This window comes from Ursus arctos, unplaced genomic scaffold (assembly GCF_023065955.2).
Source record: "Ursus arctos isolate Adak ecotype North America unplaced genomic scaffold, UrsArc2.0 scaffold_5, whole genome shotgun sequence".
Lineage (NCBI taxonomy): Eukaryota > Metazoa > Chordata > Mammalia > Carnivora > Ursidae > Ursus > Ursus arctos.
The window spans coordinates 43,754,814-43,780,272 of NW_026623067.1; the positions used below are offsets into that span (position 1 = coordinate 43,754,814).

The window sequence follows — 25,459 nt, forward strand, 5'->3', positions numbered from 1 at the left end:
TTAAGAGATGCTGTGAATGTCCAAAGAAATATTCATGTGAAGGCTCTAGCCTGGCACACAGGGCTGGCATGGCATTACGTGTCACTTCCTGTCTCTATTTCCCTATGCACGAGTGCTGACCAGGACCTGATATCTCTCTGTGGTTAATGATCAGTAAGTCAAGAGCCTACATAGGAAGAAATCTTTGTCTCCTGCCTCATTAGCACCGGAGTCCAAGCAAGTAAGCAGGCCCAGATCCGGGCCCAGGAAAGGAGCCTGAGCTGCTGGCCACTTCGACTGGCAATTTCACCCTGTGGCAAAGACTGTACCAAACACAATTTTCCTCTTAAAGTGGTTTCCTCCTCACCCCTCCCCCATCGAGTCGTTTCCCCCCCCCCCCCCCCCCCCCCCCCGCACCAAGTGATTGATGTCTCACTGAGGGCCTTTTCCCCTTCATAGCCCATCTGGCCTTCCTGCCTCAGCCTGCAGGGAGGGTGTAATCCTGTGTTTGCAGCTTTGCGGACGGTTTCTATGGAAATTATGACAATATTATAGCTATTGTGGAGTCACATCAGAGCTGATTGAATGAGGGGACGGGACGTGAAAGGGGAAATTTGGAATTAAATATCAACAACCTAAGTCCTCAGAGACAATGACTAGCTTTTGTAACGTTCCTATCAACAGTAACAAACAATAACACACGAATGTTGTTCTTGTATGAACAATATGACGACGGCTTATTTCTCAAATCCCTCCTGGAGACTACCCAGAAGATAAAAGTCAGGCCCCAAGCCAGTGCTCCCTGGAGATATTCAGCAATGAGAGCGAGGGAAAACTGCACGCAGGGGTCAGAGGACAGAGGGGCAGAACTCGAATACCTGAATGCTGCAAATCTCCGCCCGGGATGCAGTGTGCTTCGTTCACCACTCTCCCAAATCATCACAAGAACTCTGTCCAGAATTGGGAAATAGAAATGCTTATTTAGGGAAAAGGAGGGGTCAGCAGCCATTAATAGTTGCCAAATGTGGAGGCGGTAAAGAAGAAAGTAGCCACAGAACTCTAGCCCCACGGAGGATTTCTCACCAGCACGGCTCCTTACTTTTGCTGAGGCCCATATTTTCTTCCGATTTTCTTCCCTGACAGGTTTAATCTCTCCCTCTCTCTTTTTTTTAAGTCAACAACATTTTGAGGTTAATTTGAACAGTCTTCTCTTCTTTGTAAGAGAAAACGTAACGTTTTTACTCAACTTAAGAAGCAATGCTATGTCATTGTAGAAAGGATGGAAAACGGTGCTGAAGGAATAGAAGAAAACACGAGGTATTATCTCCCTGCTCAGAAATACACCGCTGCTAAGATTCTGTTAAATTTCCATGTAATTTTTACTGTGGCTGAGAGCATGGTTTGGAGGTGTAGACAGAATTCTGGCTCTGCAAGCTGTCTGAGCTCCTGCGGATTAGTCAACCATCTAAACGTCAGTTTTCCCGCCCAGGGCCTTGCTAAGGCTGAAGGACTAAGTAAACCAGGACATGTTCTCACGCTATGATTCTTCCACGGCATCATTTTTAATGGCTCTGTAGTATTCTGTCATGTGAACAGTCCATGAATTATTTGCAAGATCTTGTGACTGAGGCAGTTGTTTTACACATTTACTATTACAAGAGAGTGACTTCTTAGAAATTGCTTCTAGTTTTCCTTTAGTTTCCTACATGTTATTCAGCAGAGGGGTTTAATTCACTTAATTTATACCATAGACACCGAGCCCGTGCGCTGTCGCGGACACTGAGGAGGAGCAGTAAGAGTGAGGGGTGCGTGCTGCCCTTAGAGCTGAGATAGTGGGGAGGGCGGAGGGGGCGTGGGCTGGGAAACAGGACATCTGGGTCTCAGCTCCCCCTCAACCCCCTCCGAAGAACTGTGTAACCGGGGAAAATGGCCTAATCTCTCTTTTCTTATCTATAAAATGAGCATAATTACAGAACCTCCCTCCAAGGGTTTTTGTGAACAGACTAAATTAATATATGTAAAGTGCTTTTACAAATGCTTGGCACAGCAGTATTCACAACAGCCAAAAAGTAGCAACAACCGAAATGTACATCCGCTGATGAATGGAAAAACAAAATGTGGAATAGACTACACCTCAAACTAATGTAGCATTATAGATCAACTATACTTCCTTAATAAATGTTTTAAAAGTCTTATTCAGCTATGGCAGGGAAACTATTCTGTATGATACTGTAATGGCAGATACATGTTACTGTACTTTTGGTCAAAAGCCACAGAATATACACAACCAAGCCTGAACCCTAATATAAACTGCGGACTTAATAACAAAGTATCAATACTGGCCCATTAATGGTAACCAAATACCACACTGATGCAAGATGTCAGTGATAGAGGAAATTGGAGGGTGAGGGTAAGGAGGGTGTGTTGGAAACCTGTGCTTCCTGTTCATTTTCTCTTAAACTAAAACTGCACAAAAAAGTAGTCTATTAATTAAAAAAACTGTTCAGGAGGGACTTGAAAAAAAAAGTGGCATATGCATACAATGGAACGTTATCCAGCCCTAAAAAAAGAATAAAATACCAATGCACGCTACAACATGATGAACCTTGAAAACATTACACTCAGTGAAAGAAGCCAGACAAAAAAAGGCCACATATTGTATGATTCCATTTCTATGGAATGTCCAGAATAGGCAAATCTATAGAGACGGAGAGCAGATTAGTGCTTGCCAGGGGCTGGAGGGAGGGAGAGATGGGGAGTGGCTGCTAACGGGTACAGAGCTTCCTTTTGGGATCATGGAAAAGTTCTGGAACATGATAGTGGTAATGTCTGTACAACAGCGTAAATGGAATTATACTTTAAAATGGTTAATGTCAACTACACTTGAATAAAAGAAGTCAACCATACTTCAAATTTAAAAAATTAAATTCAAAATGGTTTTTAAAATGGTAAATTTTATCTTATGTATATTTTACCACAGTTTAAAAAAACAGTGCCTGGAATATAAAAAGCACTCAAAAATTTTTATTTTTCATCCCTATTCCCATCTTGGGGGATCTCAGTTTTCCTATTCATAAAGTGAGAGGGGAAAATGACCTTTGAAATTGCTCCTAGCTCTGAGATTCTACAGTCTAGTAGGATGAGTCTGCCTTTTGATGGAGAAATCTTTTCGATGAATAATTTCCTTCCTTCTCCCTCTCCTGGCAGGAGGGAGGCCAGCGCCCTTCCTCTGCGCGCTCATCTTGAAGCTGCTATCACCTCTTCCGCAAACTGCTTCGAGTACCTGCTGGATCTCTGATTGCGGTGACCCTGAAGAGGCTAACGATGGACTCTTAGTGAGCACCTGTTGGGCCCATGAATGGATGCAGCAAAAAAGAAATGAATGAACGCTCAAGTGGAGAGCCCCCAACTCTCGCTGCATGCCCCGAAGGGAGCCAGCCCCCGCTGAATTCCTCACGGCAAGTCAAGGTTCCTGAGCCGCGAGCACACGTCTTCCAGGAGGCACTACACACCCTCCCAAGTACACCCTTTCTCTGAAATCTCCTAAGCACACACTTATAAACCCATTATTGCAGCTCTCCCAACTCCCCATTTTTAATCTGTTGACATGTCTTGCGTGTGAGCAATCCTAGCATTCTCCCCGTTCACTTAACATTGTCACGTTCTGTTAACAACTCCAAGAAAACCTATTTTCCACCACTTCCTCTCCCCTTTGCAGCTCCAAGCTGTTGGCTGCCTTCACACCTCTCCTTTTTCTCGCAGGGCAGCAAAGCTTTATTTTCAGCCTGACCTCCTTCTTCCTAATCGTTCGGACTTCCGGTATTTGTTTCTTTCTCGTCATTTCCAGGTTAGCCTCTGCAACCTCCCCCCTTCCCCTGTCTTTGTTCTTTATAAAACCTTGCCTCCGCTTCATAAATCGGGATTCTCTAAAATATCTTGCAGTGTTCTCCTCTTCATTGTCAGGTATGTATTTATTTTTAATTTCCTCCTTCAATCTCAGACATCCCAAAAAGAGGACCGATGTTTCTGAGCTTTCCAAACTGTCTTGCCTAGTTATCACACCTACTTCAAGTTTTCGAATCTTTTCATATTGAAAAGTTGCTGGGGGGGGGGGGGCGCCTGGGTGGCTCAGTGGGTTAAGACTGACTTTCCGCTCAGATCATGATATCAGGGTTGAGAGATGGGGGGCGATGGGCTCTGCACTCAGTGCAGAGTCTACTTGAGGTTCTCTCCTCCCCCCCTCCCTTTTCCCCTCCCCCTCCCCTCTAGAAAAAAGAAAGAAAGAAAGAAAGGAAGAAAGAAAGAAGGAAAGAAAGAAAGGGAAAAGAAAAGTTAAGTTTCTGGGTGCCCGTCTGCACTCCAATGCACATTGCACATACAAACAACACACACACACACAATCACACACTCACACACACACACACACATACACAAACACATCCCACACTCCCCTGTGCTCCTCTTATATTCAAGACCAAGAGTTGGCAAACAATTGCCCTTGGGACAAATCCAGCCTACCACCTAACTTCTGTAAATAAAGTTTTATTGACACACAGTCACACCCACTCATTCACATGTTGTCTACGGATGGCTTTGTTACACAGACTTTGGTAGTTGTGGTGGACACCTTATAGCCCATAAAGCCTGAAATATTTATTATCTGGACCTTTATAGACTCCTGTTGTAGACAATTGAGGGATATCTCATTCCTTATTTACAAACTCTTAGCTGACAGCATGCATTGCCAGATATTGCCTTCCTTTCAAATCCCCTACAGCCATTTCAAACTCCCTGCACCCCACTCTAGAGTCTCACTTAAACATCCCCTAAGTACCACTGGCTGGCTTCCTGATTCTTGCTTGGTGTGCAGAAGAAAACTATCTCTGGAAAGGTTTTCCCTCCCTACCAATTCTGAGATACTACTATTCATCAATTGTAGTTTTATTCTTTCTCACACAGTATCCATTTATCCCACAACTTCTCATTTCAGTGGTTTTATTTATTTCTATCCAAGTGACAGGGTGTGAAGATATTAGTAAGAAGAAAACAGCCCCTCCCTAGCTCACTTATAACTCAACATAAGCACTGCATCTTTTCTCTTTGGACATAGGCTAGCTTCTTGAAAATAAACCAAATAGTTTTGCTTTCAGTAGAGTCTGTCTAGAAAAGTGGTGAGTCCCACACCTCCTGTAGACCTCAGTTTGAGCCCTATCTGCCACCTTCCTTTGAATATGATCTGCCCTTAGCAGATAGTAAAGGTGCCTTTAAGTCAGGTCAACCTACCAGCAAGCCACAGCATCCACAAAAAATTACCTTTAGGGCACTTGGGGCATATCATGAAAACTGTCTGAGCCTCTCCACTCTTCCTTCCCTTGCTCCATCTCCTGGCCTTCCTCTAGGCCTCATAGCTTCTAATGTCTTCTGCTTCGGCCACTGTGTTCACCTTTTGGACTGGATCAAATTCAGGTTCCTTGTTTTGATTCTGTGAGCCCCGCCCACTCACTCTCCAGAAAGGTTCCCTAGTAGACATTTTATTTTGGATAATCCTCTTCATCAAGCCAGTTCTAGCACTAGACCCCATTCAGCACCAATGCTCAAGCTGCCACCATATAAAAGAACAGCAAAATAGTATATAAAAATCAATCAGACAGTCTTTAGGCTAAAATCTGGACTTTGTCCATTTCCTGTTGTAGGATTACAGGAAGTCAAGGCACCTCGCCAGGATTCGGTTTCTTTTCCAGAGTGTGTAGATATTAATACCTATTTTGTAGAATGATTGTAAGGATTGGAGGTAACAATGCCTTGCAAAAATAAGTACTCTGTAAATGGAGCTTTTCATTAGAACACACCATGAACCTCATATCTGTGCTCCAAAAGCCAAGGAAAAGTAAAATTCCAGTAGATTATGGTGAGAACTTCTTTGGTAAAGAAAGAGAAGACACTTTTCTCTTTCTACATTTTTATCTCCAGCTAAGATTTAAAATCATCTTCTTCCCATGTCTTTTACTTCATCCCCACTTGCCTGGCTCTTGTGGCCCCTTAATCTCATCTGCTGTTGGGCAGTGTGGCCCAGGCTACACTCCTCCCTCTTACAGGATTTATGCAGAAGTGTTCCCTGGTTTACCCAGAGTCCTGCCCTTGAAGTGCCACATGGCAAGCAACCATCCCATGCTCAGTAATCCTGCAGCATGAAAACAATCACACCACATGCCACCATTTCTAGGAAGCTTCCACTGACAAACAATAAAGAAATGAATATATACAATGATTTAGCTAGAAGAAGGTCTATCACCTCCTTATTTACAATGGCAAAAAAAGGGAAGTAAAAGTGAAACCAAAACTGAAAGCTAAAATATAAATGTCCACTTAAATGAAATTAGCAATTCAGGGTGCCTGGCTGGCTCAGTCTATAGTATAGCATGCGACTCTTGATCTCGGGGTTGTGAGTTCGAGCCCCATGTTGGATGTAGAAATTACTTTAAAAATAAAATTTTAAAAAAAGGAAATTAGTAATTAAATTTGTGATACATCACAACAGAGTACTACATTGCCATTGTAAATTACATTTTGGAAAATCTTTGATGCTCTGTAAAGATGCCATAATAACTTAGGTTTTAAAAAAAATAATTTTAGTGTTTCTAGGTCAGCATGTAAGGAGCTAATAAGTTGCCACTCCACTCTAACAAGTAAAAAGCTGAACAAACTGACAAACCAACAATTCCCCTTAGACTTAGCAGAAAGGTAAAGTCACATGGAAAACCGTTGCCCTCAGAATTGGAGAGACAGAGAGGCAAATAGAGAGCATCATGACTCACATGAGCACTAACTCACAAGCAAACAATTCCACAGGCGCCAGTGCCATGGTAGGAAACCTAAACTGTGATGGAGCAATGGATGGAGGCTCAGTGTGGACAACCCTGAGAGTTCAAAACTCCAGAGGGGCCCAGTCATGGGAGGCCCTCCCAGTTTTGTGTTCATTACCTCCAAGAGCTCTCCAAGGTCCTCAAAGCAGCTATCAGAAAAAGATCCCCTCCTGTTTTTGGAATGGGAAGGGGTGAAGGAACCATTTTTGAAATACACCAGAACATTCCATCCTTCTTTAAAAAAAACAAAAAAAAGATTTTATTTATTTATTTGACAGAGAGACAGCCAGCAAGAGAGGGAACACAAGCAGGGGGAGTGGTAGAGGAAGAAGCAGGCTCCCGGTGGTTGAGCCTGATGTGGGGCTCGATCCCAGAACGCCGGGATCACACCCTGGGCCGAAGGCAGACGCTTAATAACTGAGCCACCCAGCCCCCCAGAACATTCCATTCTTCTTAACAAGGCCTGACTTCAGGATCAACTGTTTTACCAGAGCGTAATTTGCTATCAGAATCTAAGCTACCTGATGGAAAGGGGGATACACTCAACACCACACCTCTGGCCTTTCACACAAGAGAAGGAAAATACCTAACTCCAGCTCCACTGAGCCTTCCATGTAGAGGAAGGGAAATACACATCTCCATCCCCATCCAGTCATCTTTTTCCACCTAAGGGGTGGCAGAGGAAGAATGAGCATGATGAAGCTCACGGTCCAAGGGCACAGGCTCACCAAAAGACTAAGATCTAACCATAGGACTATAGAGTGCTTCCCTTCTGATCCACACTTTACTACTACATCAGTAAAGGTCTATTTATTGGAGTTCCTATTACCCATTTCATTGTATCCACCTTTCAAGAAAATATGACAAGGGATACGAAAAGGGAAAAAACACAGGTTTAAGAGACTAAACAAACATCAAAACCAGTCAGATATGGCAGGAATGTTTGAATTATCAGATGAGGGATTTAGAAAAAAATTGATTAATTTGCTTCAATGGAAAAAGGAGATGACACTCAAGAACAGATAGATAATATAAGCAGAGAGATGGGAATTCTAACAAAGAATCAAAAAAATACTAGAAATCAAAAACATTGTAATAGAAATGAAATATGCCTTTGGTGGGCTCATTAGTTGACTAGACACAGCTGAAGAAAGAATCTCTGAATTGGAAGCTATAACAATAGAAACTTCCAAAACTGAGCAAAAAAAAAGACAGAAAAATATGGAACACGATATCAAAGAACTGCGAGACAACTACAAAAAATGTAACATATATATAATAGGAATACCAGAAGGAGAAAAGAAAACAGAAGCAATATTTAAAGCAACGATGACTGAGAATTAATGTCAGACACCATATCACAGAAGCTCAAGGAACATCAAGCTCAAGGAACATCAAGTACCTCCCCCAAGTACCTCTACTACTGTAGACTTATTCTACTCATATTTCAGATAATCAGAGATAAAGACAGAATCTTGGAAGATGACAAAGGGAAAAAAACCAAACACCTAACCTAACACCTACAGAGAGGCAAAGATAAAAGTTACTCTGATTTTTTCTCAGAAGACATACAAGCAAGACGGGAATAGACTGAAATATTTAAAGTGTTGAGAGGAAAAAAAAACAAACCTACAATTCTGACCTTGCAAAATATCCTTCAAAAGTGAAAGAGAACACATGAAAAGACACTCAACGTCACTAATAATCAAGGAAATGCAAATCAAAACCACAGTGAGACATCACTTATACCTGTCAGGATGGCTAGAATCAAAAAGATAAAACAAGCATTGGTGAGGATATGGAGAAAAAGGAATCTTCATACATTGTTGGTGGGAATGTAAATTGGTGCAGCCACTAATGCTGGCTAGAAAACATACTGAAGACAACATGGAAGTTCCTCAAAAAAATAAAAATAGAAATACCAGCTGATCCAGTAATTCTACTACTGCATATTTACCCAAAGAAAACAAAACGCTAATCTGAAAAGATATGAGCACCCCTATGTTTATTGCAGCATTATTTACAATAGTCAAGATATGGAAGCAACCCATGTCCATCGGTAGATGAATGAATAAGGAAGACGTGATATATATACAGAATATTACTTGCCACAAAAAAGAATGAGCTCTTGCCATTTGCAATAACATGGATGGAACTAGAGGGTATTAGAGGGTATAATGCTAAGTGAAGTAAGTCAGACTGAAAAAAACAAATGCCATGATTTCACTTACATGTGGAATCTAAGAAACAAATGAACAAAGAAACAAACAAACAGAAAGCAGAAACAGACCCATAAATAAAGAGAAAAAACTGGGGCGCCTGGGTGGCACAGCGGTTAAGCGTCTGCCTTCGGCTCAGGGTGTGATCCCAGCGTTATGGGATCGAGCCCCACATCAGGCTCTTCCGCTATGAGCCTGCTTCTTCCTCTCCCACTCCCCCTGCTTGTGTTCCCTCTCTCGCTGGCTGTCTCTATCTCTGTCAAATAAATAAATAAAATCTTTTAAAAAATTAAAAAAATAAAATAAAGAGAAAAACTGATGGTTGCCAGGGGGGAAAAGGGTCAGAGAAGGGGCAAAATGGGTGAGGGGAAGTGGGAGATACAGGCTTCCGGTTATGGAATGAATAAATCATGGGGATAAAGGGTACAGCATAGGGAATATAGTACTGTAATAGTGTGTATAGTGACAGATGGGAGCTACACTTCTGGTGAGCACAGCATAACATACAGTCTTGTGGAATCACTTTGTAGTACCCTTGAAACTGATGTAACATTGTATGTCAACTCTAATTTCAAAAAAGGGAAGGAGAAATAAAGACTTTCTCAGACAAATAAAACTTGAGAGAATTTGTTGGCAGTACATCTGCCTTGCAAGAAATGTTAAAAGTTCTTCAGAGAGAAGAAAAATGATATGGGTCGAAAACTTGAATCTACATTTAAAAAAAGAAAGAGCACTGGAGAAAGGATAAGTGAAGATAATATAAAAACTTAAATTTTTCTTATTCTTAATTGATCTAACATGTAACAGTTTGTTCAAAATTATAATAGCAACAATGCTTTCAATTATATATGTTTATATATGCTTATGTATAAATGAATTGAGTAACAGTAATAATACAAGGGACAGGGCAGGGAAGAATTGGGAATATTTTGTTATTATATGGTACTTGCACTTGGATTAGTCATAAATGGATATTGTAAACTCTAGGACAACCACTAGAAAAAGGAAAAAAGTATAATTGATATGCTAAGAAAGGAGAAAAAATGGAATCATATAAATAGATCATTTAAAACTACAAAAGGCAGAAAAAGAATGGAAGACAAAATAAGAACAAGGGAAAGGAACAAGTAGAAAACACAAGCAAATACAGTAAATATGAGTCCAACTATATCAATAATCACTTTGAATGTCAGCAGTCTAAATGCACAAATTAGAAGACAGAGATTGTCAGAGTGAATCAAAAACACAACCCCATGAGGCACCTGGGTGACTCAGTCAGGTAAGCATCACCTTCGGCTCAGGTCTGATCTCAGGTCCCAAGATTGAGCCCTGTGTCAGGCTCCCTGCTCAATGGGGAGTCTGCTTCTCCCTCTCCCTCTGCCCCTCCCCACTACTCATGCTCTTTTTCTCAAATAATAATAATAGATAGATAGATAGATAAACATACAAGACACACATGAACCAAAAGTAAATGGGTAGAGAAAAACATACTATCTAACACTAATGAAAAGAAAGCAGGAATAGCTATATCAATTTCAGAAAGAGCAGACTTCCAAGTAGGAAAGTTATCAGGTATAATTAAAAAGGGGTAAGTGCTCCAAGAAGACATAATAATTCTTAGCATATATATGCCTATAAAAAGAGTATCAAAGTATGTGAGGAAGAAATAATAGAACTGCAAGGAGAAACAGATGAATCCATTAGTATACTTGGAGACTTTAACACCCCTCTATGGAAAATGGGACAGATCCAGCAGACAGATAATCAATAAGGGCATAGCTGAACTAGATAGCACTATCAATCAGCTAGATATAACTGATATCCACAGACTACCTCATCTAACAACAGAACACACGTTCTTCTCAAACTCACATAGAACATTCACCAAGATAGACCACATTCTGAGCAATAAAACACACCTTAACAAATTTAAAAAATGAGAAATCATATAATGTCTGCTCTCACACCACAATAGAATTAAACCATAAATCAGTAACGAAAAGATAGCAGGAAAATCACAAAATACTTGATTAAACAACACCTTTCAAACAACACATGGGTCATTAAAGAAATCTCAAAAGAAATTTTTCAATATTTTGAGCTAAATAAAAATGAAACACAGCATAACAAAATTTGTGGGATGCAATTAAAGCAGAGATTAGAAGGAAATTTATAACATTCAATGAGTAGATTAAAAAAGAAAAAAAACACTTAAAACCAATAATCTAAGCTTCCATCTTACGGAAGTAGAAAAAGAAGACAAATTAAATTCAAAGTTAGCAGAAGAAAAGAAAGAATAAAAATTAGAACATAAATCAATGAAAGGAAATTAAAAGAAATCAATAAAGGAAATTAAACCAAAAGCTGTTTCTTTGAAAAGATCAATGAAACTGATAAACATCTAGCCAGAATAACGAAGAAAAAAAAAGAGATAAGACCCAAACTGTATAAGAAATGAAGCGGGGCCATCACTACAGATCCCACTGACATTAAAAGGATAACAAAGAATATTATAAAAAACACTATGCCCACAAATTTGATAATCTAGACAAAAAAAAAAAAAAGAAGAAGAAGAAGAGCACGCAACTCTTGATCTTGGGGTCGTGAGTTTGAGCGCCACAATGGACATGGAGCCCACTTAAAAAAATAATAAAATAAAAAATAAGACAATGTGGTACTGGCAAAAGAATACACAAGCAGAATAATGGATCAGAATAGAGACCCTAGAAATAGATCCATATGAATATAATCAACTGATCTTTGACAAAGAAGCAAAAGCAATAGGATGGAGCAAAGGTAGTCTTTTTCAACAAATAATGCTGCAACAATTGAACATCCACATGCAATAAAATGAATGTTGACACAGACTTTAAACCCTTCACAAAAACCAACTCAAATGGACCACAGATCCAAATGTAGAATGCAAAACTATAAAACTCCTAGAAGATAGAAGAAAACCCAGATGATGGTGGATATGGCAACAACTTACACCACCAAAGGCATAACATATGAAAGAAATAATGGATAAGCTGAACTTCATTAAAATTAAAAACTTCCGTTCTAGGGGCTCCTGGGTAGCGCAGTCGTTAAGCATCTGCCTTCGGCTCAGGGCGTGATCCTGGCGTTCCGGGATCGAGTCCCACATCGGGCTCCTCCGCTGGGAGCCTGCTTCTTCCTCTCCCACTCCCCTGCTGTGTTCCCCCTCTCGCTGGCTGTCTCTCTGTCACATAAATAAATAAAATCTTTAAAAAATAAATGAATAAATAAATAAATAAATAAAATCTTTAAAAAAAAAAACAACTTCTGTTCTACAAAAAACAATGTCAATAGAATGAGAAGACAACCCATAGACTGGGAGAAAATATTTGCAAAAGACACACCTGATACAGGATTGTTATCCAAAATATATTGCAAAGAACTCTTAAAACTCAACAATAAGAAAATGAATAAACCTATTAAAAAATGGGCCAAAGACCTGGACACTTTACTAAAGAAGATACACAGATGGCAAGTAAGTATATGAAAAAATGCTCCACATCATATGTCATCAGATCATTGCAAACTGAAGCATCAATGAGAAACCACTACACACCTATTATTACAATGGCCAAAATCCAAAACGGTGACAATACCAAACACGGACAAGGATGTGGAGCAACAGAAACTCTCATTCAATGCTGGTAGGAATGAATACAAAATGGTACAGCTACTTTGGAAGACAGTTTAGATATTCCTTACAAAACTAAATATACTCTCACCATCCCATCCAGCAACTGCACTACACCTTGGTATTTACACGAGCGAACTGAAAATTTATGTCCACCTAAAAAGCTGCACCCAAATGTTTATAGAAGCTTTAGTCACAATTGCCAAAACTCAGAAGCAACCAGAATATGCTCCAGTAGGTGAATGGTTAAATAAACTCTACATCCAGAAACTGGAATATTATTCAGGGCTCAAAAGAAATGAGCTACCCAGCCATGAAAAGACATGGAGGAACATTAAATGCACGTTACTAAGTGAAAGAAGCCAGTCTGAAAAAGCTGCGTACTGTAGGAGTCCAACTACATGACATTCTGAAAAAGGCCAAAACCGTGGGGACAAGAGAAAGACTGTAGTTGCCAGGGGTTAGAGGGAAGGGAGGGATGAATAGGTGGAGAGCTAAGGACTTTCAGGGCAGTGAAAATCCTGTGTATGATACTCTAACGGTGCATATATGTCCTTAGGCATTTGTCAAAATCCACAGAATGAACAGCACCAAGAATGAGCGCTACCTGTGGACGATGAAGATAGGTCAGTGAGGGTTCCTCAAGGGTAACAAATGAGCCGCTCTGGTGGAAGATGTGGATAAGAGAGGAAGCTCCAGAGGTGAGGGGGCAGGAGAATTAAGGGAAATCTCCATACTTTTCACTCATTTTTGCTCTGAACCTAAAACTGCTCTCAGAAATAAAGTTGATGAAAATGTATTCAAGTGGTAAACAATAGTTTTAAACAGACAATACTGTATATTCCCGCTTTCATTTTGGAATGTAAAGCACATGTGTCATACCCACAGAGATGTGAAGAACACACCATTGCATTAATGGCAATTTTCTATGGGAGACTATAGGGAAATGCAATTTATGTTTTCCTGTTGTTTATCTGTTTGTTTCATCTTTGTTTCTTCAAAATTAGTTTTTCATTAAGCACCTACATAGCTGATGCTTAATCAGTGTTTTTGAATAAACAAGTAGAGAAAAAAATAGGGGTTCAAGGGAGATCTGGGGACTCATCATATTTATGGTGACCCTTGCTATCCACACACAGGCCCAACCCCACATATATAAAGAGAGTATACTGAGCACTACCCAACACTTGGTCTGTAGCCTTAGAACAAGCCTTCAACAGTTTTGAATTTTCTCTTTGAAACAGGTCTGTAAAAAAGCATATATCAGGGCGCCTGGGTGGCTCAGTGGGTTGTGTCCGACTCTTGATTTTGGCTCAGGTCATGATCTTGGGGTCATGAAATCGAGCCCTGCATCAGGCTCCACACTCAGCAGGGAGTCTGCTTGGGATTCCCTCTCTCCCTTTCCCTCTGCCCCTCTTCCTCCCTCCTCTCTCTCTCTCAAATAAATAAATTAATAAATTAATTTTAAAAAAAAAGAGCATGGGGTGCCTGGGTGGCTCAGCTGTTAAGCATCTTGCCCTTGGCTCAGGTCAGGATCCCAGGGTCCCAGCTCTGCAGGGAGCCTGCTTCTCCCTCTCCCTCTGCCTGCCGCTCCCCCTGCTTCTGCGATCTCTCTCTCTCTCTCTGTCAAATAAATAAATAAATAAATAAATAAATAAATAAACAAACCTTTTTTTAAAAAAGAGCATGTATCTCTTAAGAACTCAAACCGATAATGAATTCATTTAGGACTATAGTATTAGAACCACTGACTTTTAATGGCTTTGATCTAGAAGATTACAGACTTACAAGCACTTACCCAACTTGGTGGGTAAGACAAGCCACTAAGGTATAAGGACCTATATTTGCATATATAATATTTTACTTTATACTTTTCTCTGTATTGTAGAATGGTCATAAGGTACTAATACAGTTGACCGTTGAACAATACAGGTTTGAATTGCGCTGGTCCATTTACACATGGATTTTTTTTTCAGTAAATACAGCTGCAGTACTGTACAGATATTTTCTCTTCCTTACAATTTTCTTAATAACATTTTTTCTCTAGCTTACTTTATCATAAGAATACAGTACATAATACATATAACATACAAAATACGTGTTGAACGACTTTAGGTTATCGGTAAGGCTTCTGGTCAACAGCTGGCTATGAGTCGTTAGAGTTCTAGGGAGTCAAAAGGTACATACACATGGTTTTTTGACTGCACGGGAGCTGGCACCATAACCCCTGCTTTTTTCAAAGGTCAACTGTCCATAAATTGTACATGTAATTTATATATACGCCCATGTGTGTACATATACATAGAGACAGACCATGTTCAAAAAACTTTTGCTTAGAGGTGCATAATCAAAAAAGCTTATAAACCATGGCTGTGGTGACCACCTGGTCCACCCCCTTCATTTTAGAAGGGAGGACGCTAAGGCTGAGAGAGAAAGGAGGTAACTCGCCCAAGTTGTCTAGCTGGTGAAAGGCTGGGTCTCCAAGCCGAGCCTGCTAATGCTTTACCCTGTTGCGTTAGTTTTTGTTTGTTGATTTTTTTATTGTTTGTTTGCCTCATCTCATTGTTTTCTGATGGAGTAGAACTGTTTTTTGAATGCCATATAAGTCCAGGTGAAGAGTACAGGTAAGTTTTAACATTACGTTTTCCTGGAAGTTTTAGCTTTTAAAAAAGTGCTTACACACCTAAATGGACGTCTGCCTTTTCTCAAAACTGGAGGGCTGAGCCGCCCGCATTCCCCACAACCAGACTGCCTACTCCTAGTAAGCTTTATCCACTGGCTCCCAGGAACATTATCTGTAGGGATAACGCCTGGTGGAAATTAATCAGCAAGAGAATCAGCTATAGAAATCACTGACAGAAAAGCCTCCCGGACAATCCCTTGGCCATTTTAGAAACATTACTTACAAGAGCCGTCAGCAAAACCCTGTCTCCATGGGCCATTACTTTGAGGGAACACTGCCAATCGCAGCATTACTTGGAAGGCACATTTTTTATGTCCCTCAAATGCCTATTGTCAAACTAAACCAAAGTTCTGAAAGGTTTCAAACACTTCCAAGTTTGGGTAAGTAAATACAGTCCCAGATTCGAGTGTGGCCTGGGGGCCAGGTAAGCAAGAGCCTTTTTTCCCAGCCTAAGGGCAAACTTTCGTTTGTCAGAGCAGCTTTGTAAAATTCACATGCACTCAGGCATTCTGATGATTTAGAGAGGCCTATATAAACCTAGAATTCTATTTCCACCTGTCTTCCCTTATGCAGGATAAGGAAGAGAACTTCACTTTCTCTGGATCGCTTTGAAAACTTTTCACCCAGGACCAAAAAAGCACATGACAAGTGATAAAAAGGTAAGCACCACAGCTCGCTTGTTTCAAATGCTCTCCTCCGACACTCAGAACCCCTACTGACTTCACAAAGGAAACATCTTGCACAAAAGTGGCTCACGTGGGAAGCAAGGAACTAGAAATGACCCAGGGCTCCTGAAAGGGAGTTATCAATAGACCCATGTAATCATAATGTCATTACTTTGTTTTCACTGGATGACAGAGTCTTTGTAGTATCATTTGCTCTTGGCAGACCATATATCATAATTCTTCTCCCGCTAGTAATTTCTTCACTGCAGGAAAAACTATCTCGAGAAATGGTGAAAAATATTTCCTTTTCATTTAAAATTGCTTTTTTATGCACTTATTGTCAAACGTTATAAACAAAAATTGTGTGACCCAACCATGGAGGATTTGGGCAGTATAAATGTCTAGCATAAGAAAAATCTAGCTGCATAATTTAACAAAGTGTTTACAGGTAAGTCTAGAACCACAATATAAACATCTAACTCATACTTCAAACTTGGCACTTGGCACTCAGAGACATTTCTTTTTTACTTTTATTCTGCCATGCACTTTTGTCGTGAAATTTCTTTGTCATTTATTCATTTATTAACTAAACTCATTTCCTTAAGGTGGGAGACAATAAGTAGATATGCTATAGACAAAGCATATTGTGAGTTTATTGAGACATGTTTTTAAAATCCCTCTTAATAACTCTGCATTCAACTTGGAAAAATAAGGATCTTGCAGCAACTGTTTTCATAGGCTGAGCAACTGTTCTCCAAGTGTCCTGGATAATGGTTGGTGGCAAGATGAAGGAAGGTTCTAGAAGCATGACAGAAAGCTCTGTCCTTGCCCTGCATGATAGTAACATGTCAGTAGCAGACACAGTGGTCAGGCTCACTGAATTAAATAAAGCAGCAGCCTCCCTGTCTGGAAAAAATGGACTCTGGACTCAGAAAAATCAGTTTGAATTGTGGCTCCCCACATACTATCAATGTGATTTGGGGCTAAATACTTAGAGTCTATGAGCTTCAATTTCTTTATCTGTAAAATCATGTTCTATGATATATCTATATCTAGATAGAGACATAGATATCAGGTACACAGAAAGTGCTCAAAAAGAGTACTTATTATCAAATCTGCGGATGGTCCAAAGCTGGGGAGAGGGACGCTATGTCATAGAATTAACGTTCAAAATTATCGTGACAGAAAGATGAGCTAAGATGGTGATAAATATTATAGAAGGAATAAAAATTAAATCCCATAGTTAAAGGTTTTATGTTTGTTTGTTTACTTTTGGTTTTAAGTTCAGTTGTACCAGTAGAGAATGGAGACAGCCTTGCTTAATAGCAGCTGACGTGAAAAACTTTCTGAACACTTGAATAACAGAGAATATACTATGGAGACAATAGCAGCACATGGATACTGAATTATTAGGTGTAATCTCGTACTACAGAAGCATATGTTGTCTATAAATCAAGGAAATGAACTAACCTAGTACATTTTGTCATGGCCATATCCCATCTGGAGCACTGTGTTCAGTTCTAGGCACTGTATTTTTGAAAGAACATTTATAAAATATAGTATAACTTGAAAAGGATATCAGAAGGGTGAAAGGCTTACATACAGGAAGGCTAAAGAAGCTAGGAACAATAAGGCTAAAAAAGAGAATTTTAAGGAGAATGTGATAATTGCCTTCAAACATAACAGTCATGAAAATCAGAGTAATAGTAATTAACATGCACTGAGTACTTATTATGCGCAAAGTAGTCACTGTTATCCACCCTTGCAGATGAGAAAGTTGGGGCACAGGGGCCGAGTTACATGCTTCCAGTCACATAATTCGGGTGGGTGGAGCCAGGTCCCATCCCAGTAGTCCCGCCTCAAATAGAGGAGAGATACTAAAGCTATATTCTAAATATTTCTAACCTCTGTCTTACAGGATCGCAGTAAGACTGCACCCTCTCCATTCTTTTGAGGTTGAACACGGATTAATGATTTGCTCTGGCCAGGGAAATGGGAACCTAAGTCATCTTTGCGACTTCAGCATGGGAGTTCAAGAGTCTATGAGCAACTCACCACATGTTCTTGCCAACATGGGTGCGTCAAGACGAAACTTGTATTAGGCTATCCATCTAGGTCCCTGCTGGGAAATGATGACTAGAGCTGCCCTGCTGACCCTTGCTGGACAGTAGCAGGAGCAAGAAATAAACTGTTGTTTGATTCAGCCACTGAGACATGGGGACTGCTTGTTACTGTGGCAATATCCAGCCTTTGCTGACAGCTAAACAAATCCATGTGCTTCAAGTCGACTATTAAACTATTTCAGAATTTTAAAAAACTTTATTCTTGTATTTTAAAAGGTCAGAACTAAGAATAGCTTATAGAAACTACAAGGAGGCAGATTTGGGCTTAATTTAACTTTTTTAAAGTGAAGTTTTCCAAAAGTTGCTTCATGAGGTGGAGTACTCCCTGAAAACATGGTATTTAAATAGAGGCCAGAAGGGACACCAGGCTGGCTCAGTCAGTAGAGCATGCGACCCTCAATCTCGGGGTCATCCATTCAAAGCCCCACAATGGGCCTAGAGTTTACTTTAAGAAATTAAAAAATATATAAAAAAGTAAGTAGAGGCCAGATGGTCACTGTGCATCTATGTAGCAAAAAATATGGCTTAATTAAGGAGGTTTAATGTATCAAACATTTATGGTCCACCTACAACATGCCAGGCGTTTCAGCCACAGTGATAAATCCAAATATACAATCCATATCCTCAAGGAAATAGGCATCAAGTACAGAAGTAGATAAGGTCTGCTGACTCTTTTAGCAGTGTGATTCAACCAAATTAGAGATAATAACATGGCCTGCATGAAGCTGACAGCAAGCCTGAACTTAGAAATAACCACGTAGCACAAGAAATCCTGCTGATGCTTAAGTTGTATTATTATTTTTCAATTAGGAGCAGAAAGTATAGGGTTTGCAAAAGGAAGAAAAACGAGAGAATTTCTGGGTTTACAGGAGGAACATTTTCCCTTTCTCTAGTTACCATTCTTAAATCTTGCAAACCAGGCATATTATCTGGCTTACATCAGGGGTGTTCCAGCAAAGGGAATAGCACTGACTCACAGCAATTGTTACCGACCTTTTCCATCACTTCTCCCACCCCTTAGAGTCAGGAAGGGAACATTTCAATCCCCATCAGCTCAGACCCAAAGAGAGGCAATAATCTTCCTGTAACACTGTTCTTAAAGTTTAGGAATCAGCCACAGCTTTTCCAAAATATCAGAAGTTTTTCCTAAAAGGATTATATGAGCAGGGCCTAGAGGAATCCCATATTCTAAGGACGATAGGAAAATCACAAATTAAATGAGTGATTGCAAGGGACATGGATATTGTTTCCCAATGGCACCCTTACACAGTACGAAGTTCAGTGCTTTCTTTCCCTAGTGGTATCAATAATTAAAGCTTAGTTTGCTTTTTCAAACTTTCAAAAATCAAGCAGTGCAGAGATATGCTTTCCTTTGACTGGCTGGCTGCATTTGAATGGAAAAACATCTATAACTTGGGTAAGCATTAACTGTAATTGCTCTGGGGCAGACATTTCCATTTCGGGATATTATTCATATCAGTATTTACACAGAATAATATATGTGGATGGATTTTGCAGCCATTATCTACACAAGAGTGACGTATCTGATTACTATTGTTCCCCAACTCTACAGCATCAGTCTGAACTTTGAATACGCCAGCCCTGCCCAGACCCTGAATTTTCTAAACTATGGTTCTGATTTTCTATGAAATAAACAAATAGATGAGAGCAAGCTGGATTTCAATGCCATACCTCCAGTCAGTTCTCTGTGGCATGAGTTTCTCAAAAATACACATACAGAACAAATTGGCTTTGGCACATGGAGGAGCAGCAGAGAATTTGCAGCTTGTGCTAGTTTAAAGTGCACCCTTAATACTCGGGCCTGTTTTCAAAAATAAGTGATATTCTTCCAGAGGCAGCTGGATCCCTGTGGTACCCAGTCTTGCAACAAACTACATACACAAACGTACACTTCACAAACACAGATGTGAAATGTCGATCTAGGACAGAAGAGAGGCACTCAGATTAGGGTGTTTAGTCTAGTGGCTCCACACCCAAAAGTTTCAGGGACAGAGCTGATGTTTGAAGAGTGAGAGGGGAGACCGCCCATCCTGTACGTTCATCCGGGGACTATGGAAATGACCCCATTTTCGCAGCGCCGGTTTGCCCTCTGCCCTGGTGACCCGGGTTGAGATTTAATCTAGGGCCAGAGTGTGGCCAAGACAATTGGGCTGGTGGTTACTCAGACGGAGAGAAGGGCTAGGAATCACTAAGCCTCCGCAGCGGGCCGGGCTGACACACCCACCCAGACCCGCTGGCCCCGAGGGTGCGGCAGGGAGGCGGGGGGGGGGGGGGGGGGAACCCGCGCACCCCGGTCCCACGCGCACGAAGATGCTGCCACGGGGGACCCGCGTGAATCCGGGTCCGGGCTGAGAGGTCGCGGTACGCTCAGCAGAGGATGCCCTTTTTCCTCCTCCCTGTCCCCCGTGCCCGAGCGAAGTGAGCGGGAGAAAGTTGTGCCCGGGTCGGGGTGCCCCGGGCCGCCAAGGGAACGAGGGCGGGAGGAGAAGGGCCCCGGGCCTCCTTACCTTGTCCTTGGGGCCGAGGTTCTGCAAAACCTCCTTGCCCGTGGCGCTCCGGATCTCCACCCCGGCGGGCGCGGGCGAGGCGGGCGAGGCGGGCGCGGGCTCCCTGCCCTCCTCCCGGCCTTGGCCCCGGCGCGGGCTGTCCCCCTCGACCCCCGGCCGGCTCGCGGAGCCGCGGCCGCTGCCCTGGCTGCTCCGGGGAGTCTTCGCGCCCCGCTGCCCCACGCTCAGGGCATCAAAATCCAGCGTCTTGCTCTCGAAGGCGCCCTCCACGTTGCAGAACATGCCGCCGTACTTCTGCCGCGGGATCTGGTCGGTGGTGCCCGGCCTGGCCAGGTACACGGGCAGATCGTCCTCGTGGGAGCTGTCCCAGCCCCTCCGGCCCGAGGCCATGGCTCCGGCGCACAGCGGCCCGCGGGTTCGCTCCCCCAGAGGCAGAAAGGGCAGCCGCCGGCAGCGTGCGCCGAGCCACAGTGACTGGGGCGGGAGGAGGCGCCTGAGCGTTCGCGCCAGAGGCGGCAGTGCAGCTCCGGTTCCTGCCAGTCCCCAGCCAGCCAGCGAGCGCGCGGCGCAGGGGCCGGGGCAGCGGCGCGCTCCGCCACGGGACCCGTCGCCCGCCCGCCGCCCCTCGGCGCGCACCCGACCCTAACGCGGCCTCACAGGGTCGCGCGGCCGGGTTGCCCTTCGAAAGTAGAAATCCCAACTTGGCGCGCGCGCGCACACACACACACACACACGCACGCATGCACACCCGCCCAACACGCCCCAGAGTCACACTCAAGAACTTGCCTCACGCACACAACACACAAACCCCGTTTCGCCCACACTGACTTCCGAGGTTGCCTCACGAAGACAAATCTCTCTGCCCCACTCGTGCCCACAAACCTAGCTGGCTCAGGTGTATTCATCTGAAAGGCAAATTCTGATTTACAACAACACACATACACACCAACTCAGGCTTACCAGCCTCACAATCCTAGACTGCTCCCCCCTAATCCCAGGTGTGTCTCATTCTCATCTTAGAATTGTCTCACAACTGTCCCCAGTTCTAGAATCTGCCTCACAAAGCTGCACCCTCAAAGATAGACCTCCCGAGTTGGTGGAGAGAGAGACCCTCTTGCTTCGCTGACAATCACAAAAGCCTGTCGTTGACTCACAGACCAATCTACACTAAACGACTCCTCCCTCACATTGAGCACCCTAGATTGTGCTTTTTGCCCACGCATAATTAGCCTCACAGTTACTTCACAGGTCACAGACACGCACACACCTACATTGTGTCTTGTAAAGTGCTTCCAATCCCCCGTCACACGACAAGCCCGAGGCTGACCCCTCACGCTCAAGCTCAGGTTTACCTCAGTCAGAACCCTCCACGTGGGCTCACACATAAACTAAGATTTACCTCAAAAACACCCAACTAAAGCCTTTGCCTTCCGTGCTACCTCAGTTCCACACAGATATCACTTGTGCATGTGCCGCGTCCACGCACACTTTGCCAGTAAACGCAGAGTCGGCAAAGGGCAGAGCTTGCGTGGTGCCCGCACACACAGCCTAACTCCAGAACCTGCAGCGTCCACATTAGACGAGCCCCCTTTCAGAAATTCGCTCCCTCCTGTATTCATCCAGCGAGAATCGAATGCCTACTATGCCTCTTCCCAAGATACTGGAGCGATGGTGTTAAAACAAGGCAGAGGGGGCCGCCCCCAGCAGGAGTGTAGTCCGCAACCACCCGGCTAGGTAGCACAGTCATTCGCCACCCCGCGTGACACACTCGACTTGCTTTTGTGAACCTCCCCACCGCATTCTAAGCTTCATGAGGTCAGAGATCTGGTCTGTTTAGTTTACCATTAAGTATCTTGAGCCCGGAACATCTGCAGGGACATATGAGAAGCTCCATAAATCCTTTTTGCATAAGTGGGTAATGATAAGAATAATAACAACAGCCACAACAGGGAACATTTATGGAGCTGTTGCTGTGTGCCAGTCACTACTGTTATTGTGTCCCATACAGTAACTCGCTCAATGCTCGGAAGCATATGGCAGGCGTCTTTGTGCACGCACCATCTTTGAAGGCATCTGCAATGAATTTGATCAACTGAAACTTGCAAGTCCAATTTTGGAGAGTAACTAGGATATTGGAAAAGGGACTCGATAGCAGGATTGTGACAGTCATGAAAGGCTGGGGGATGGAAGTTGATGTGAACTCAGATCAAAGACAATTGTGTTGATGCAAGTTGTACTTGCCCTCCATCCCCATGAGGAGAAAGATGCTTGCTGAACCACCGGAGCTCTGTCAAATTATTTATGATTTCTTAAGCGGACTTCCTCTGGGACACTGCTTTTTTAACAAATGCTGCTTGCCCACAGACCCAGAAGTTCACGTGAGAAATAGGTAATATAAGCTGCTCCTTCCCTCTTTGCTTACATGGGTGATTTCCTTCCTCTTTCCCATTGCTCTCAAACTTTTCTCCATTCATTAATTTATATACAGACTTTTAGGGGGACATTTGCTATGTGTCCAGCACTGTCCTGGGCTCCCTCCTCTGTGGAACATAAATCTAATGGGAGGAAAGAGATGATATCAGGTCAGATAGTCCTAAGAGTTATAAAGAAAACAAGATTCCCAACTTTTAGATGGGTGGGTCAGGACAGTCTTGCCCCTCTGACTCCATAAACACCACGGGCACCAGCACTGTCAGCAAGGGCGACAGTAAATAAAGATATTGGCTAACGTTTATTAGGAATTTATTCAGTGCCAGGCTCAATGCTAAGGACGCTTCATACACTATCTTGATTAATTTGGATTAGTAATATCTTAATTAACTACACAAGTCACATACTATTATTTCTTTTTTTACCAGCAAGAAGGCTGAGGCTCTGAGTAAATGCCCAAGTTGTGACAGAACCATAACTAGAAGGAAGACATGTGCAGAGAGCGTGAGGTTTCCTTTGAGACGGAACATCCTGAATGCAGATGCGTGCTTGCATGTGCTCGTGTGTGTGGGTGCTTGGGCATAGATAAGTCCCATTGTTAGAGCTACATTGCCTCACCACGATGTCTATTGCAATGTATAAGCTCCATAATTACATTTGTTGATGAAACATCGCATCTAAAAGTCAACAGCTGCATATACACATATGTGTTTAATTAAGAAAGCAAAGCAGCCTTGGGAAGAAGGCTGAAATGGGAATGGCTGATCTGACTCCAATTCTGCAGCTATGTGGCCTTAGGCCAAGGGTCTTACTTAACTTCTTCATGTCTTTCTGCTTTCTATTTGCCTCACCCACCTAACAGGATTAGAGGGATTTCGTTCCTTGAGTAAGATGTTGTGCTAAGGACTTCACATGCATTGCCTTAACGTTCACAACAACCCTGCACATGTGGTGTGACTACCATCCTCACGTTACCAGGGGAGAAAAGGAAGCCTAGACGAGTTAAGTTTCCTGCCCAAAGTATCACACTAGCACTTCAAGCTAGAATTCAAACCGTACTAGCTAGTCCCGAGCCCGTGCTCCTAAAAGCCAGCCCAACACAGAGTTCTGGTGTAAGGATTCAGAGAGATGATGACGGGAAGACCACAAGTAAGGTGTTAACAAATCGAAAAATTCTAAGTGCCCCACTTGTTTGGGGGCAAAGGCAAACTTTAAGAAAAACACTCACATAAATATCCTACCAATGTCCTCCTAACAAAGGTATTAGCCTCGTGAACACATGCCAATTTTATCATGTCTGTCCCTGGTAAGGTAGAAGATACATTACTTATGACAATCACCAACATAAGGGCAGCATCGTGCCTATGGTCACCTTAATTCACAATTCCCAGCAAAGGGTTTATGTAAAACAGCGTGCAAAGAGCAAGCCATTTCTATAAGGCGGGCAGCAGAATAGAGCTTTCAACCTGTCACACACCAGATCAAATATGCATTTCCTGTAACTCTTCAGTAAATGACTTGCCGCTTTGCATTGACATGACTTGTTATGTGAGCCCATGGCATATCCGATTATAACTTTAGGGAAATGTATTCCAGACGCATCTTCTATTACCTATAGATCAGCGGAAGGCAGAGACTCCCCTGTAGTAAGCAATGCATGCACAAGCAATCCTGATACGGCAGCACACAGGATATCTTTTACGGAAATTACATTGCACTGAATTCTTATAAAGCAAAAAATCTACCCAACAGAAGATACAATTTTAATACTCACTAAGGCTTTGCCTCCATACTCAAAATAAGGAGAGAATAGAGGAGTTAGGCACTTTTCCTTGATTCAACAGTGAATTTAAATATTTCTGATCAAAATCCACCCTGTCTCTTCCATCCTTGAATTGCAAAAATTTGAACCTAGGTTATTTCTGTCCTACTTTATGGGTACAGAGATTGGAAATGTCATTTTTCACCCTACAGATGTCACGTATGTATGAGGCAATCTCTGCAAAATATTCAGTACTCTGCCCGACACATTGTAGATGCTCAATAAATTTTAGTCCCCCATTTCCTCAGAGTATATTTAGCTACATCATTAGTATCACAGAGTTTGTAGTAATGAGCTTGACCTTGCCCTGTAACTTTAGCTTTGCAAGGTTTTATGGAACAAATTGAAATTACGATAATGTTTAGTATACATGTTAAAAAGTCACTACTATTTTCAATACACCTCCATCACACCTTAAGAATTCTGACAGGCGACTAGTGATTTTCAGCTCAATATTTGGTGACCAAAGTGTTCATTAGA

At 42.3% G+C, this 25,459-nt stretch overlaps 1 protein-coding gene and 1 long non-coding RNA gene across 2 annotated transcripts in view; one reads left to right on the forward strand and one right to left on the reverse strand.

Annotated features, from left to right (window-relative positions):
- Positions 1-21,263, reverse strand: part of DPYSL3 (dihydropyrimidinase like 3) — a 110,879-nt gene extending 89,616 nt beyond the window's left edge. The window contains exon 1 of the mRNA XM_026498969.4: positions 20,728-21,263. Within this exon, the coding sequence (XP_026354754.2) occupies positions 20,728-21,117 (390 nt within the window). The 5' untranslated portion in view covers positions 21,118-21,263. The remainder of the gene's footprint in view (positions 1-20,727) is intronic.
- LOC113255339 (uncharacterized) lies at positions 3,870-18,359 on the forward strand. Its single transcript, XR_003316253.4, has 3 exons — positions 3,870-3,942; positions 15,985-16,070; positions 17,995-18,359. It is a non-coding gene; the product is annotated as an uncharacterized LOC113255339 (long non-coding RNA).
- Positions 21,264-25,459: the final 4,196 nt, after the last annotated feature.